General features: G+C 43.7%; 1 protein-coding gene across 1 annotated transcript in view; it reads left to right on the forward strand.

The window, feature by feature from the left end:
• Positions 1-18,062, forward strand: part of LOC134350623 (annexin A13-like) — a 56,297-nt gene that overhangs the window by 14,853 nt on the left and 23,382 nt on the right. The window contains exons 3-4 of the mRNA XM_063056106.1: positions 3,960-4,054; positions 16,511-16,681. Coding sequence (XP_062912176.1) covers positions 3,960-4,054; positions 16,511-16,681 — 266 coding nt within the window. The remainder of the gene's footprint in view (positions 1-3,959; positions 4,055-16,510; positions 16,682-18,062) is intronic.

Below are 18,062 nucleotides of genomic sequence, written 5' to 3' on the forward strand. Positions count from 1 at the left end.
TTATTATTTGAGATAAAGCCAATTAATGTAATATCATCAGCAAATTTAATTAGCAGATTGGAGCTGTGGGTGGTGACGCAGTCATAGGTACACAGAGTAAGGGAGGGGCTTAGTACACAGCCCTGAGGGGCACCTGTATTGAAGGTCAGAGGGGCAGAGATGAGGGACCCCAGTCTTACCTCCTGTCAGCGATCTGATAGGAAGTCCAAGATCCTGCTGCAGAGGGCAATGTGAAGGCTGAGGTCTCTGAGCCTCTTGTCAAGTCTGGAGGGAATTATGGTGTTGAATGCTGAACTGTAGTCCAAGAACAGCATTCTCACATAAGCATCCTTCTTCTCCAGGTGTGTAGGGACAGTGTGTAGAGCTGTGGTTATTGTGTCATCTGTCGATCGGTTGTGACGGTAGGCGAATTGTAGGGGTGGGTGGTAGCAAGCTGCAGATGTAGTCCTTGACCAGCCTCTCAAAGCATTTGCTTATTATTGAGGTGATTGTGACAGGACACCAATCGTTCAGACATGTTAGCTTGGTCTTTTTAGGTACAAAACAATGGTGGATGTTTTGAAGCAGGAGGGCACTCTGCACTGGGAGAGGGAGAGATTAAAAATGTCTGTAAACACACCTGCCAGTTGTGCCGTGCACATCCTGAGTACCTGCCCTGGAATGCTGTCCAGTCCTGCAGCCTTGCGACTGTCCACTCATTGGAAACACCTGCGTACTTCAGCCTCAGAGATGACCAATGTGCTCTCCTCGGGGGTTCAGTGTTGGCGACATTGAACCGAGCGTAAGAAAGATTTAGCTCATCTGGGAGAGAGGCAGCGATGTTGGCAGCACCACTGCACTTAGCTTTGAAGTCTGCGATGGTGTGCAGACCTTGCCATAAGCTGTGTGTGTTTTTGGTGAAAAGTTGTGTCTGGATCTTCTCCCTGTATTGTCGTTTCACTGCCTTGATGACCTTGAGTTAAAAATTTTGCATTATATTATTCTTGTGAAGAACCTTGAGGCATCTTCTTGCATCCGGGGTGTTTCTTAAAAAGGTTGTTGATGTTGAATACTCAGCTCTCTTTCTTTCTCTTGTGTGAACATATAATCACACATTTCAGTTAGGACTAGACCACTGGGTCTCTTGATCCAACTCTTCCATGTAATATAATCATGGATGATTTGATTATAACCTTGTTGTCATGGTAACCTCATGGTTACCTCAAGGTAACCTTTCGCACCCTTTCTTGTCAATATTCCATTTATTTCTGCCTCAAAATGATCCAAAGACTCTGCTTCCACTGCCCTTTGAGAAAGAAAGTTCCAGACACTGAAAGAAATAAAATCGCCTTTTTGTTTTCTTAAATGGGAAAGCCCTTATTTTTTTAAGTGACCAAGTTTTAGATTCTCCCACAAGAGGAAATACACTTTGCACAGTGGCACTCTTAAAACTCCTCAAGATTTTGCATGTTTCAATCAAATTGACACCAGCCTGTCCAACTTTTCCTCATAATTCAACCAGCCCATGTCAGTTATTAGCCAAGAAACCATCCTCTAAGCTATTCCAAGAGCATTAGTATCCCTTCTTAAACAAGGACCCCAATTCTGTACCCAGTCATCCAGATCCTACAGATATTCAAGAAATTTAACCAACGTGCCGGTGTCCTGTCAGAATATCTCCGGAGAGGATCTATTTTTGTCTCCTCTCACACCTGTCAGTAGCCATGTAAAACTGCACCATGCAAATACAAACTATTGTTGCTAATGTTGCATTTCAGAATTTATTACTCTTGAATAAGTAAAATTTTTGCCTTAACTTGATAGAAGTATAGAAGAACATGATGGGTTTTTGAAAGGATAAATAGATAGAAGCTGTTCCCCTACAAGATGTTTCAAACACAAGCATTTAGAGTGAAGAGCAAAAAAATACATGGAGAAATGTTGAAAAAAACACTTATGAATGCAAGAAAGGCTTTGACCTGAACCCTCTGCCTGTAAAAATAATGGAAGGAAGCCAAAGTGGAACCCCTAAAAATGGAAAATGATTTTGTCGGATAAGGCTAAAAAGTGATGTGAGGGTGCTGAAAGGGGAAGGGGCATGAATTCACTGAGCTGAATGACTTCTGCCTGCAATGATTGGATGGTTCTATGGCTAAATTACCCATCACCTACTTCCAGTTTCTTTCCTTGTTATGTTTCAAAACAAAACATCTCAATACGAGTCCGTTCAATAAGTAAAGGTAACATCAGGGATGTGCCCCCTTTTGTGTGAAGAAATGTCTTCTGTACTCCACGCAACAACAATTTTGTGCTCCTTGCCCCGACATAAAGTCATTTCTCCCTCCATATATATTTTGTATACAGTGGATTCTGATTAATTGGGACATATCAAGAGCACTATATTTTGGCCCAAATCAGCAGCTGTCCCAAATAGCCAAAATTTCATGGAAATAGTTAAAAGGAAAAAAAAGATAAATTACTGTTTAACTGAGTAACAATTTATGTATTTAAATGAAATACAGAACAAATTAGAACACTACCAATATCTCCACAGTGCTATAAATCTGTGTATAATTTCTAATAGTTATTGACAGAGGAATTCATCTGCCATGTTCTTCTGATTAAGCGTAAATGAACAAAGTTAGTGAAGACACCTTGTGCAGATAATGGAATGACTTCATACAATGTTTTAGGTGACTGCATCTTCCAAATCTTCACTTTCATTGTAACATTCAAGATGATTGTTGATACTTTCAAATTCCTAACTCGTTGAAGTAGTGAAATTGTCTCATTTTCACACCTGTCTGCTTCTCGCATCTCCAAGCCTGAATGCTTGAAACCGCAGTGAGCAAAACAGTTCTGAATTGTCTTACTGCTTATTTGTCACCAACAATCAGTGACAAAAATCACATGCATGTGATGCTTTTTAAATACTGATCACTGTCAGCTTGGAGTGATATCTAACGGCCACGCAAGTGACATGACTGACACTGGCGAGAGACCATTCGGCAACAGTCTCCTGCCCCAATTGAGTGGCATAGTGTCCCAACTAAATGAAGGGAATCATGGCTATTTTCTCAATTTAGATTTTGTTCTTTATGAGTTGTCCCAAATGAATGGCTGCCCCGATTAACCAATGGCCAAATAACACGAATCCATAGTATTTCGATTTCATACAAGATAAAAGGAAGCTACTTGGCCCATCAAATCTACGTTGGTTCTCAGAGCAATCCCATCCTTCCTACTTACTGACATTTCTCAGTAATTCATCCTCTCCCACGTACTCATCAATTCCCCCTCATCTGAACACCCTCCCCCACTCAGTTCTTCTCATCCACTCCACACCAGGGAAAACTTACAGAGGCCAATCAACCAACCGATCTGCATGATTTGGAATTTGGAGGGTTTTCCTGGTCTTAAGTGTCCTCGTGGTCTTCTGTGAAAGGGCAGCTCCAGGGATGCAGGTTCAATCCTCGCACTCAATGTGCCTGTATGAATTTTGACTGGATGCTCCGGTTTCGTTCCACATCCCAGGGACGTGCGCAGGTCGGGAGGATAATTGTTCACAGTAAATTGATGTTAGAGCGTAGATGAGTGGTATAATCTGGGGGTGGGGGGTTTGGGGAGGTAGCAGAATATAGGTAGAATGGTACTAACGTTGGGTTGGTGTAAATTGGTGGGTGGTGGTCAGTATGGGCTCAGGCAGCTGAAGGGTCCATTTCTGTGCAGTAATTCTCCATGATTCTATGAAACTGGCACACCTGGAGGTAACCCAGGTGATCGCAGGTAGATCATGCAAACTCCACACAGACCGCAGCCAAAGTCAGGATTGAATCCGGGCTGCAGGAGAACTGACGACCTTCAGTGCCACCCAACACTGACTGCTCTAATCTCGTTGGCTACATTTCTGTGACCAAATGCAATTTGCAACAGGCATTGCAATTTATCTTAGCTGAACTATTTATTTTTGGGTTTCACAGGAACTGATGAAATCACAATTATTAAAGTTCTTGCAAGTCGCTCAACAGAACAGAGACAGAAAATAAAAGAGAAGTACAGAGATCTGTACAAAAAAGTAAGTACAACTTGCAACAAAACTCAGCTTCAGTTTTACACATTGGAGGAGGAGTTGGGTATTTGGACCCTTGGGTATGTTGAACCAGTCCATGATCTGTAATCTGATTCCATTTTCCTATTATGGCAATCAAAGCCCTTTAAATAGAGGTCTTATCAGTCTCAGTTTGAAATGAAACCCAGCAATGATTGTCATGTGTGGAAGAGCTGCGGTTTCTTACATCGTCTGTATGTGGAGCGTCCCCAACCTTCACTCCTCAAACCCTGGCTCCAACTTCTAGTTTCTGTCTCCCAAGCCCAGACTCTTTGAGCAGCAGGCAAAGTCTCTCTCCATCTCACCTACCACTTTCCATAAGTATCTTGGAGTAGTCAATCAAGTATCCTGTTAATCTTCAGAATCCTTGGGAATACAGCCAAATATTTCATGATCCTTGATCCCATGTGCCAGCAACGGTGGTGGAGGCGGATATGACAGGGTCTTTTAAGAGACTTTTGGATAGGTACATGGAGCTTAGTAAAATAGAGGGTTATAGGTAGGCCTAGTAATTTCTAAGGTAGGGACATGTTCGGCACAACTTTGTGGGCTGAAGGGCCTGTATTGTGCTGTAGGTTTTCTATGTTCCTATGTTTTGCAAAATCTTACCTCCTTCCAAATACAGCTTTTCTACTTTTTGGTCCGGATCTTCTCTCTGTATTCAGCACATGATCTAACTAGGACTTTAACAATAGCACCTCTTCTACCCTTTGGAGTCTTTCCTCTAGACTTTTTGTCATTTTGTACCCATGTGTAGTGTTTTAATTTGACGTAGGCATTTTTCCAACTTATTAGGAACAGGAGTAGGACACTTGGCCAGGCTAACCTGTTTTGTTGTTTTATAAGATAATGGATGATATGAATGTAATTCAACTTCACACTCCTACTATTTTAGTTCCTTGCGTGTCAAATATTAATATCCGCTTCCATCACCCTGTGTGGAAGAGAATTCCAAAAGTCACCGTCTTCAAATTTAACAGAAGTTTCGTAAGTTAACGAATTTCACAACATATGCCAGTGATATTAAACCTGATTCTGATTCTGGGAGAACAAAATTTTTCTTCCTCCTTATCTTACCTATGCAACCCTCTGTCTTCAAACACTGACCCCCATTCAAGGACCCCACCAACAGAAACATTCTCACTGTCAAGACCATTCAGGATTTTATGTGTTTCAATCAAGTCATCTCTCAGTCTTTCTAAACTCCAGCAGGTGTAGTCTAGCCTGTCCAATCTTATTCATGAAACAGTCTGCCCATTGCATCTTCGTATCTCCAATGTTACTCAATTTTCACCATTTTGGTGACACTCTACAGGCCATCCCTGGGTAACGAACAAGTTTCATTTTTGCAGACATCCATAAGTCAATTCTGTATGCAAATCAGAGAATCAACAAAAATCACTTGATATGATAACCACACCTCCACAATACTGTAGTGAATGGTAGTGAACTGTAGTGACTGATAAGAAAAACAATTACCAAAAGTGGAGAGAGGATGCGAGTTCTACCATTCACAGGAACCTTCGTACTGTATGTACATCAGAGTTTTAATTGCAATAATATTATGGGGGCTTGCCCATACGTAGGGGGGTGGTTATAAGTTGGATGTTTGAAACTCAGGGAGGACTGTATCCTCCCTTTATTTGGATCAAAATGGATAAGCTCATCATGCAGGGGATAAACAAACAGCAGAGCCAGGGAGTGTATTTTCATTTCCTTTGTGAGACATCCACACTGCACTGGTTCCCTCTATACATTATACAGTGTGTTTGTTCTATATATATCTCAGTAATTTACAGACAGATTGTCAGTAGTGCTGAATATGCCACTTGATGGCATTATTGTGGTCCTGGGCTTTAACTTTCTTCCGTTGAAGCCATTGACAAGGCAAAATGCACATTTCATGTTAAAATCTGGGGATGGATTTCATTTACTAACTAAATGGAAAACGCCACCCTATTATATCTACCTCAAATGCCGACTTTCACCTCCCTGCATAGATGCTGTCTGGACCACAGACTTCCTCCAGCACTTTGTGTGTTGCTCCAGATTCCAGTATCTACAGTGTAGTGTATTTAATATTCCAGTAATATTTGAGTAATATTGTAAATATATTGTTTGATTAAGCATTCTTTGTTTACATAATTCATGATGGGTTATATGTAAGACGTACGTGAATGACATGTCATTGTGCCATTATGTCATATGTGTACACCTCACTAAAGAAAAAGAACTAAGTAAGCAGGTTATCCTGGGCTCCTGTGTTTATCTTTCAACTAATTTCTGGAGTTACAAAACATAACAGTGGCAATGAGGAGGTTTTAAAATGAACCCAAGTTGACTATTGACAGTACCTGTTGAAACACAGTATATTTTTTTCCCTCAGAAAGGGAGAGAGACGATGAATTTAAAAAGACAAAACATTCATAGGTTCATAAGCAGTGAGTACTGGGTGAAAATAATAATAAATTTAATAAAAGCAAAAATGACTGACTACATTGGAAAGATAGATACTTAAATTGCACAACAGATAACTGGATGATGTATACTGAATGAATTGAGCAATATTTTGAAGCCAATGAAAAGAAATTGCCAGTGCTACCGAGTGCAATAGGTGGAAAAGCATGCAATTTCCTTTGAAGTGTAACTGCTCCAACCAAACCAGCTGAAATGAGCTTTGCTGATATTGGAAACATAATGCAGAAACATTTAGAACCAAAACCATTGTTGATTGCAGAATACTTTAGGTTTCATGAGCAGAGTCAAAAGGAAGGGGAGCCCATTTCAGGTTATGTGGCTGGATTGAAGAAATTGTCTAAGCCTTGTCAGTTCAGTGACAAGCTTAATGATGCACTGAGAGATCATTCATTTTGTGGAATCTTACAAGAAAGCACAATTGAAGCTGAAGCACAATTCATATTTAAAAGAGCAGTTGAACTCACTGTATCACTGGAAAGAGCAGTCAGACATGCAATTGAGTTGCAGTCAGGAATGAAAGAGAGCGCGAACAGTTTAAATGATGTCTAAACAGAAACCTGCCTGGCCAAGCAAATTGTGTTACCATTGTGGCACAGGCTCACATACAGGAGATCAATGCAAGTTTAAAGGTGAAACTTGCAGAAAATGCAACAAAGCAGGGCACATACAAATACATGTTGGACAGACAAAAATAAATGGACTGCACAGGGAAGAGAAGAAGATAAAATGTCAAGCTGGCTTTTCAAAAAGAGCACCAATCTGCTTGATGTTGATGAAAAATCTAATAATGATAGGAGTGACACAGGGCTGAGTAGTCTTAAGATTTACAAAGTGGAAACTAACAGGGCTTACACCAGAAGTGAACTGCAAATTAATTAAAACGCAAACAGGAATTCTGCAGATGCTGGAAATTCAGCAACACACATCAAAGTTGCTGGTGAATGCAGCAGGCCAGGCAGCATCTGTAGGAAGAGGTGCAGTCGACGTTTCAGGCCGAGACCCTTCGTCAGGACTAACTGAAGGAAGAGTGATTAAGGGATTTGAAAGTTGGAGGGGGAGGGGGAGATCCAAAATGATAGGAGAAGACAGGAGGGGGAGGGATGGAGCCAAGAGCTGGACAGGTAATAGGCAAAAGGGGATACGAGAGGATCATGGGACAGGAGGTCCGGGAAGAAAGACAAGGGGGGAGGACCCAGAGGATGGGCAAGAGGTATATTCAGAGGGACAGAGGGAGAAAAAGGAGAGTGAGAGAAAGAATGTGTGCATAAAAATAAGTAACAGATGTGGTACGAGGGGGAGGTGGGGCCTTAGCGGAAGTTAGAGAAGTCGATGTTCATACCATCAGGTTGGAGGCTACGCAGACGGAATATAAGGTGTATCTTTACAGTAGAGGAGGCCGTGGATAGACATGTCAGAATGGGAATGGGATGTGGAATTAAAATGTGTGGCCACTGGGAGATCCTGCTTTCTCTGGCGGACAGAGCGTAGATGTGTAAGCGGAACAAGTGCTACACATGCCCTTACACTTCCTCCTTTACCACCATTCAGGGCCCCAAACAGTCCTTCCAGGTGAGGCAACACTTCACCTGTGAGTCGACTGGGGTGATATACTGCGTCCGGTGCTCCCGATGTGGCCTTTTATATATTGGCGAGACCCGACGCAGACTGGGAGACCGCTTTGCTGAACATCTACGCTCTGTCCGCCAGAGAAAGCAGGATCTCCCAGTGGCCACACATTTTAATTCCACATCCCATTCCCATTCTGACATGTCTATCCACGGCCTCCTCTACTGTAAAGATGAAGCCACACTCAGGTTGGAGGAACAACACCTTATATTCCGTATGGGTAGCCTCCAACCTGATGGTATGAACATCGACTTCTCTAACTTCCGCTAAGGCCCCACCTCCCCCTCGTACCCCATCTGTTACTTATTTTTATGCACACATTCTTTTTCTCACTCTCCTTTTTCTCCCTCTGTCCCTCTGAATATACCTCTTGCGCATCCTCTGGGTCCCCCCCCCCACTTGTCTTTCTTCCCGGACTCCTGTCCCATGATCCTCTCGTATCCCCTTTTGCCTATCACCTGTCCAGCTCTTGGCTCTATCCCTCCCCCTCTTCCTACCATTTTGGATCTCCCCCTCCCCCTCCAACTTTCAAATCCCTTACTCACTCTTCCTTCAGTTAGTCCTGACGAAGGGTCTCGGCCTGAAATGTCGACTGCACCTCTTCCTACAGATGCTGCCTGGCCTGCTGCGTTCACCAGCAACTTTGATGTGTGTTGCAAATTAATTAAAATGGAATTGGGCTCTGGCTCATCTGCTTCAGTCATTTGACAAAATGAGTTTGAATGGCATTTCGAAAATAACAAACTGAAGCCTGCAGATATCCACCTAAGAACTAATAATGAGAAAAGATGACTCCTGTGGGAATGACATCCATAACAGTGAAATACCACAACTAACCAGCTACATTGGGCTTGTATGTGGTAAAAGCAGGAGAGCAAGCAATATGGGCCATGATTGGCTGAGACAACTACAATTCAATTGGAGATCCATCCACCATTTGCATGCCACATCGCCTGCAGTAGAGTCAACTGAAAGCAAATTAAGAAAAGTATTGGATGACATCACCTCATTGTTCAAGGATGGCACTGGAAAACTTAAACATATAAAGGGTAAAATAGTGTTAAATGAAAATGCCACACCCGTATTTTACAATGCCTGTCCAGTTCATTATACCATCCATAAAGTAGCCAGTGAGCTAGACCACACTGAGGCTGAAGGAATTCTTTCCACGGTTAGCCCATGGGCAACAGTAGTGGTCCCAGAACCCAAAAAAAAATAGGCCTGTCAGGATCTGTGTTGATTTTAAGGTCACCATCAACCCAATACTGAAAGTAGATCAATACACTCTAGCCAGGAGAGAGGATAACTTTGCAAAACTTTCTGGAAGAAAACACTTCAGCAGAGTGGACTTATTTTTGGAGTAGCACCTGCACCTCCACTCTGTCAGAAAGCCATGGACCAGGTGCTGTAAGGTTTCCCAGGCAGTCTGGATGATGTCATTGTTACCCTTGAGGATGACAGGGAACATCTCCAAACCCCCAAGGTAGTGTTAAAGAGATTGGTAGATTATGGGCTCAGAGTACAACATGTGTGTGAATTTTTTAGACCAAGCATCACTTACTGTCATCATACCCTTGATGCTCAAGCATTACACAAGTGTGCTGAGAGAATTCAAGCGGTGGTGGTTGCACCAAAGCCAAAGGATATGTCACAATAGCAGTGTGGTTTAGGATTTGTCAATTACTATTACAGCTTCCTGCCAAACCTGGCTACTATGCTTTACCCCTTAAACTCATTACTACAGATGGGGAAGAAATGGCAATGGACAAAGCAGTGTGAGGTGGCTTTCAAAAAGGTAAAGGAGATGGTGACATCATTGTACTCACACATTATGATCTACATCAACCAATGTAGCTTGCCTGTGATGCCTCGCCCTACGGTAGAGGTGCGGTCATGTCACATTTTACGAGTGATGAAAGTGAATGCTCCACAGCTTTTGCATCACATTCCCTTATTGCCACAGAGAAAAATTATACACAGATCGACAGGGAGGCCTTGAGTCTGGTTCGGGTTGTAAAACGTCTTGTCTGGGAGAGAGTTTACCCTCACTACTGATCATCAACTACGAGTGTCCATTTCAAGCCGTAGATATATGTTCCACTAACAGCAGCATGAATGCAGAGATGGCCTCTCTTCCTTGGAGGACACACGGTTGAATTCAAGAGGATGAGTAATCTTGGAAAAGAAAATACCGGAAAAGTTTACAGAATATGTCCTCTTGACATATTCTCCCTAATGCAAATTGGAAGTCTCCCTATTATGGCAGAGATGACCCAAAAGGAAATCAGAAGGTATCCCAGACTGTCTCAGGTCCACACAAAATGGCTGGAATGTGCAGCAGAAATTCAGCTCCTCCATTTTTACCGGTGCCAGAGTGAACTTAGCCTTGATGGAGGCAGCGTTATAAGGAGATTGAGAGTTGTATCATTCAGGCTGAGAGCTATATGCTGGTCATCTACGCAGGGTCAAAATGGAAGTGTTGGCTCGAAGCTTTGTCTGGTGTCCTGGGATAATCAGCAGATTAAGCAGCTCGCCATGCACTGTTTGGGATGCCAACATGTCCAAAAGATGCCAGGAGTAACACCTCTCCATCCCGAGAATGGGCTGCATTGCCCTGGAAAAGAATTCATATGGATTTTGCTGGACTATTCCTGGGCACAAATTTCTTGGTCGTAGTGGATGCAGCTACAAAGTGGCCAGCTGTGTTGCCATTAGCCTGCACGGCAGCCTTGCGCACTGTTGATGCGTTGAGAAGCCTCTTCCCAAAGACTGGTGTTCTGAAACACTTAGTCACTGACAATGCACCACAGTTTGTTGTGAAACAGTTTCAGAAAATCCTGAAAGTGAATGGAACAAGACATACTACATCTGCACCGTACCACTAAGCTACAAATGGTTTGGCAGAAAGATTTGTCCAGAGTCTAAAGAATGCATTGCGAGCAATGTCAGCTAAACATACTAACACGGAATCAGAAGCTTGCCAATTTCCTCCCTCAAACAAGGAGGTTTGATGTTTTACTCCTGGACAAGCAGTCCTGGCGAGAGACTACAAGAGATGATCAAAAGTGGATAACTGGAAAGATTGAGGACAGAGCTAGACCACTCTCCTAGACAGTGGAGATTATGTCTGATATCTTCTGGAGACGACCCACCGATCAGTTGAGGAGAGCAGATTCAATCATGAGAGAAGAAAGGTGTCCAGAGCTGTCAGAACCACTTCGTCAAATCCCAGAGTCAACTCCTGCAACCACCACGGATGAGATCCCAGAACCTGAGATTGTTTCACAGCCACAAGTCTCACCCGCCAAGCAGACTGATCCCCCTTGTCAGGAAAAACATTACTCCAGCAGGGTAAGAAAGCCCCCACAGCGATTAAATCTTTAGGCCTGTATGGACAGTAAGATGACTGTACAGCAACCTGTTACAAATTTGAGTTGAGATGCACTCTGTACTGAGTCAGAAGTATAACTGAGCAGTGAGGAACGTGGTGTATTTAATATTTCAGAACTATTTGAGTAATATTGAAATATATTGTTTAATTCAGCATTCCTTATTTGTTTAACATAGAACATAGAAAAGTACAGCACAGTACAGGCCCTTTGGCCCACAATGTTGTGCCGACCCTCAAACCCTGCCTCCCATATAAGCCCCCACCTTAAATTCCTCCATATACCTGTCTAGTAGTCTCTTAAACTTCACTAGTGTATCTGCCTCCACCACTGACTCAGGCAGTGCATTCCACGCACCAACCACTCTCTGAGTAAAAAACCTTCCTCTAATATCCCCCTTGAACTTCCCACCCCTTACCTTAAAGCCATGTCCTCTTGTATTGAGCAGTGGTGCCCTGGGAAAGAGGCGCTGGCTATCCACTCTATCTATTCCTCTTATTATCTTGTACACCTCTATCATGTCTCCTCTCATCCTCCTTCTCTCCAAAGAGTAAAGCCCTAGCTCCCTTAATCTCTGATCATAATGCATACTTTCTAAACCAGGCAGCATCCTGGTAAATCTCCTCTGTACCCTTTCCAATGCTTCCGCATCCTTCCTATAGTGAGGCGACCAGAACTGGACACAGTACTCCAAGTGTGGCCTAACCAGAGTTTTATAGAGCTGCATCATTACATCGCGACTCTTAAACTCTATCTCTCGACTTATGAAAGCTAACACCCTATAATTCATTATGGGTTGTATGTAAGAAGTACGTGAATGGCAGACGTCATTACACCACTATGTCATATGTGTCCACCTCACCAAGAAAAATAAACTAAGTAGATGAATTATCCGTGTTTTCCTTTTGATTTATTTCTGGAGTTACAAAACATAACTTGCAGTCTCTTGTGTCCCCTGTGTTTAATGCTTACCAGCTGACAATGATAATTTTACCTGTCACCTGTAGGTAAAGTCATAGAAACATAGAAACATAGAAAATAGGTGCAGGAGTAGGCCATTCGGCCCCTCGAGCCTGCACCGCCATTTATTATGATCATGGCTGATCATCCAACTCAGAACCCAGCCTTCCCTCCATACCCCCTGACCCCTGTAGCCACAAGGGCCATATCTAACTCCCTCTTAAACATAGCCAATGAACTGGCCTCAACAGTTTGCTGTGGCAGAGAATTCCACAGATTCACCACTCTCTGTGTGAAGAAGTTTTTCCTAATCTCGGTCCTAAAAGGCTTCCCCTCTATCCTCAAACTGTGACCCCTCGTTCTGGACCTCCCCAACATCGGGAACAATCTTCCCGCATCTAGCCTGTCCAATCCCTTTAGGATCTTATACGTTTCAATCAGATCCCCCCTCAATCTTCTAAATTCCAACGAGTACAAGCCCAGTTCATCCAGTCTTTCTTCATATGAAAGACCTGCCATCCCAGGAATCAATCTGGTGAACCTTCTTTGTACTCCCTCTATGGCAAAGATGGCTTTCCTCAGATTAGGAGACCAAAACTGCACACAATACTCCAGGTGTGGTCTCACCAAGGCCTTGTACAACTGCAGTAGTACCTCCCTGCTCCTGTACTCGAATCCTCTCGCTATAAATGCCAGCATACCGTTCGCCTTTTTCACCGCCTGCTGTACCTGCATGCCCACTTTCAATGACTGGTGTATAATGACACCCAGGTCTCGTTGCACCTCCCCTTTTCCTAATCGGCCACCATTCAGATAATAATCTGTTTTCCTATTTTTGCCACCAAAGTGGATAACTTCACATTTATCCACATTAAATTGCATCTGCCATGAGTTTGCCCACTCACCCAACCTATCCAAGTCACCCTGCATCCTCCTCACTGCTAACACTGCCACCCAGCTTCGTGTCATCCGCAAACTTGGAGATGCTGCATTTAATTCCCTCATCCAAGTCATTAATATATATTGTAAACAACTGGGGTCCCAGCACTGAGCCTTGCGGTACCCCACTAGTCACCGCCTGCCATTCTGAAAAGGTCCCGTTTATTCCCACTCTTTGCTTCCTGTCTGCTAACCAATTCTCCACCCACACCAATACCTTACCCCCAATACCGTGTGCTTTAAGTTTGCACACTAATCTCCTGTGTGGGACCTTGTCAAAAGCCTTTTGAAAATCCAAATATACCACATCCACTGGTTCTCCCCTATCCACTCTACTAGTTACATCCTCAAAAAATTCTATGAGATTCGTCAGACATGATTTTCCTTTCACAAATCCATGCTGACTTTGTCCGATGATTTCACCGCTTTCCGAATGTGCTGTTATCACATCCTTGATAACTGACTCCAGCAGTTTCCCCACCACCGACGTTAGGCTAACTGGCCTATAATTCCCCGGTTTCTCTCTCCCTCCTTTTTTAAAAAGTGGGGTTACATTAGCCACCCTCCAATCCTCAGGAACTAGTCCAGAATCTAACGAGTTTTGAAAAATTATCACTAATGCATCCACTATTTCTTGGGCTACTTCCTTAAGCACTCTGGGATGCAGACCATCTGGCCCTGGGGATTTATCTGCCTTCAATCCCTTCAATTTACCTAACACCACTTCCCTACTAACATGTATTTCACTCAGTTCCTCCATCTCACTGGACCCTCTGTCCCTTACTATTTCTGGAAGATTATTTATGTCCTCCTTAGTGAAGACAGAACCAAAGTAATTATTCAGTTGGTCTTACATTAGTCAGAATGTAAGTCAGAAGTTTGTGGGTTTGAACCCCACTCCAGAGACAGGAGTATGTAAAATCCGGCTGCCGCTGCTGAACACTGAAGGGGTACAGCACTGTCACGGGTGCCGTCCTTTGGAAAGATCAGTTACTTGTCACTATTTCAAGTGTAACATGCTGTAGGGTTTCACTGCTGTGTAACGTGCCATAATGTTTCACTGATAATGTAATGGTTTCTCTGCAGCAGCAATGTTTGAGTTATGACTGGAGATAATGGGGTTTGGAATACTGTTGTTCTTTCTTGTGAGCTGGAAGAAAGATTTTTGTGGTCTTTTTGGCTGGGGAGAGATGAGGAGAGAAGACACGAATGGAGGGAGTTGGTAGACCACTGGACGGGGTGGACTCAGGGCAAGGGTCCGAAGGGCAATGACAATCGGAGGAGGTCGATGGTGGACGAATAGTCGTACTTGTGAGCTCCAACATTGCTCAACAGACTGTTTAATAAGATTGGGCCCTTTTTTTCACTAACCATATAGTCAAAGTAAGAATTATAAAACTTAATTATTTAATCGCAAAAAAAAGGGCCCAATCTTATTAAAAGTCTATTGCACAATGTTGGAGCTCACAAGCACGGCCATTCGTCCACCATCGACCTCCTCCGACTGTCTGCCCTTCGGACCCTCGCCCCGAGTCCACCCCTTCCAGCAGTCTACCAACTCTTTCCATTCGTGTCTTCTCTCCCCATCTCTCCCCAGCCAAAAAGACCACGGAAATCTCTCTTCCAGCTCACAAGAAAGAACAACAGCATTTCTAACCCCATTATCTCTAGTCATAACCCAAACATTGCTGCTACAGAGAAACCATTACATTATCAGTGAAACCTTACAGCATGTTACACAAGTCCTTGCAGAAAATACCAGTCTCAGTTTATGCCGTTCTTGCTAAGTTCCTGAACCGATTTTGGTCACTAAGAGCAGGTGACAAATTCTTTATTACTCGCCGTGTACCATGAACAAGTTGGCAGCATATTTCCAAAGTTACAACAGAATCAGGGAGTCATGGAATATGGAAACAAGCCAATCCGCCCATCATTTCCGCACGTCATACATATCAATAGCTCATAGAAAACTGAAAAGTATCGAACAGGAAATGACCCTCTGGACAATGTGTTGTGCCAAGTTCATTAAAATAGTAATTGAATGCCTAACTGAACTAATCTCTTCTGCCTACACAAAGCCCATATCCCTCCATTCCCTGCACATCCATGTGGTATCTCATTGGGCCTATCCGACACTTGTGTTTTCTTTTTAGTTTCTACACATTCCCATCTGCACTCCCAACCCCCCAGATATTCAACCATCCATCCATACGCTAGGGGCAATTTAAAGCCGTCAATCAACCTACCAACTCGCACATCTTTGGGAAACTGCAACACCCAGGGGCAACTCATATGGTCACAGGGGGATTGTGCAAACTCCACACAAGGCCAGGATTAAGCCCACATCTCTGGAGCTGTGGGGCTGTGGCGCCATTGGCTGCACCCCTGTACGATCAAATTATTTCACTGGTGTTAAATCTCCCTAGGCCTCAGTGAGGTACTGATCAGATGCTATAAAAATAATTGCTTGCTTCACTTCTCCCCCTGTGGTGGTAATCGAACAAGAGAAGACGGCACAGCTCCCAGCTTGCAATGGGCAGTGAATCAGATTGCTATGAAGACGATGGGTGGCACCTTCTCATGGGTGGGGGTAGATCCAGCTAACACACCTTCCAGAGGAAACAACCAGCCATTTAGGGCCATTGCCTTTACCGCCTCTGCAATTGTCAATCATTAATCCCAGTCCTTTTCTGGCCTCTACGAATTTACCCTCCAACATTGATCCAATGATCCTTGAGGAACAGAACCACACCACATTTTCTCTCTAGACACATTGACACCTTCCATTTCAGGTAACCACCACTTTATACCACTGTACATTTCTGCTTCCTTTGTTGAAGCTGTCTGCTGAAATGCTTACTGCCTTCAGAATGTTGATCAAAGGATCATCACCTTGGCTGCCTCTTCCTGGGAACAATCTCCTTGGAGACCAGATTAGACCAGGAGGTACATAAAGCGATCCGATGGGCTCAAACAAATGGATCTAACACAGATTTAACGCTTGCATTCCCCCCCACCTCTTTTTCTGTAGGATCTTGAGAAAGTGCTTCAAGGAGAACTCAGTGGATGCTTAGAAAAGACACTACTGGCCATGTTAGATTGGCCTTGCCACTTCGATGCCAAGCTGCTGAACAAAGCAATGAAAGGAGCTGGAACAGATGAAGACATCCTCATCGAGCTTCTCTGCACAAGAGCTAACTCAGTACGTTTAATCCTGAACCACATTATTTGGAGAATTAACATATTCTGACTTAATTCACTAAAAAGTGTTGTTGAAGTGTAAAGGAGATAAAGAAAGATAAAAGCTCACTTTATATGTCACAAATACATAACACAAATAATGAAATGAGTCAGTTACGTCAAATCAAATCAGCGATGTTTGTGCTGGGCAGCCCTGCAAGGGTTAGCACACTTTGGCACCAACACAGCTTGCTCACCAACTATGACCGTACATCTTTGGAATGTGGGAGGAAACAGGGGCGCCTGGTGGAAACCCACACGGTCACAGGGAGAAGGTACAAGCACCTTACAGACAGCGCTGGGAATTGCACCCCAATCTCACAGCTGGTGCCCTAATAGCGTTTCGCCAGCCGCTAAGCTACCGTGCAGCCCACTTGATTCGATTCTCCAACTTCAAAGAGCTGAAGGATTGAATCACGTGACACTGAAGAAGCCAGTTCAGCCCATCCAGCCTGTGCTGTCTCTTTAAATTGATGTGCTGACATAGGAGAGGGTTCAGAAGACGTTCACGAGAATGATTTGGGGAACGAAAGAGTTACCGTATGAGGAGTGTTTGATGGCCCTGGGCCCGTATTCACTGGAATTAAGATGGGGGGGTGGGGGGGAATCTCAGTGCAATTTTTGTTGGACTGCAGATCATGGTCTCTCTTTGGGGTCTTTGCTATTGCTTGCTTGGTGGGTGGTCGTGGTGACGCTTCCTGCTGAAGTAAGTGGAGGACGGGGAGGGGCCAGGGTTGATGCTTTGCTGCTGCTTGTGAGTGTGGGAGGGGGGAGAGTGGACATTGGCATTCTAACGTTTTCCTGTCCTTCATTCTTTGGGCTTCTCTTCTGTTTTCGTGGATGTCTGCGAAGAGTAAGAATTTCAGGTTGTATACTGTACACATTCTTAGATATTAAATGGAACCATTGGACTATTGAACCTATCAAATGCTGATAGGCCAAGATGGTGTGGATGTGGAAAGGATGTTTCCTATAGTGGGGGAGTCAGACCAGATGGCACAGCCTCAGTGTAGAGGAACGTCCATTTAGAACGGAGATGAGGAGGAATTTCTTTAGCCAGAGGGTAGTGAATCTGTGGAATTTGTTGCCACAGGTGGCTGTGGAGGCCAAGTCATTGAGTGTACTTAAGGCGGAGATTGATAGGTTCTTGATTAGTCAGGGCATGAAAGGTTACAGGGCAGAGGCTGGAGAATGGCGTTGAGAGGGAAAATGGATAAGCCACAACGAAATGGCTGAGCACATTTGATTGGCTGAATGGCTTAATTCTGCTCTTATCCCTTATGGTCTTACGGTTTAATACTTCTGATGAGCATATGTAGCTATTTACTCATTATAATTTGTTT

The sequence above is a fragment of the Mobula hypostoma genome, chromosome 1 (genome assembly GCF_963921235.1).
Source record: "Mobula hypostoma chromosome 1, sMobHyp1.1, whole genome shotgun sequence".
NCBI classification, from domain to species: domain Eukaryota; kingdom Metazoa; phylum Chordata; class Chondrichthyes; order Myliobatiformes; family Myliobatidae; genus Mobula; species Mobula hypostoma.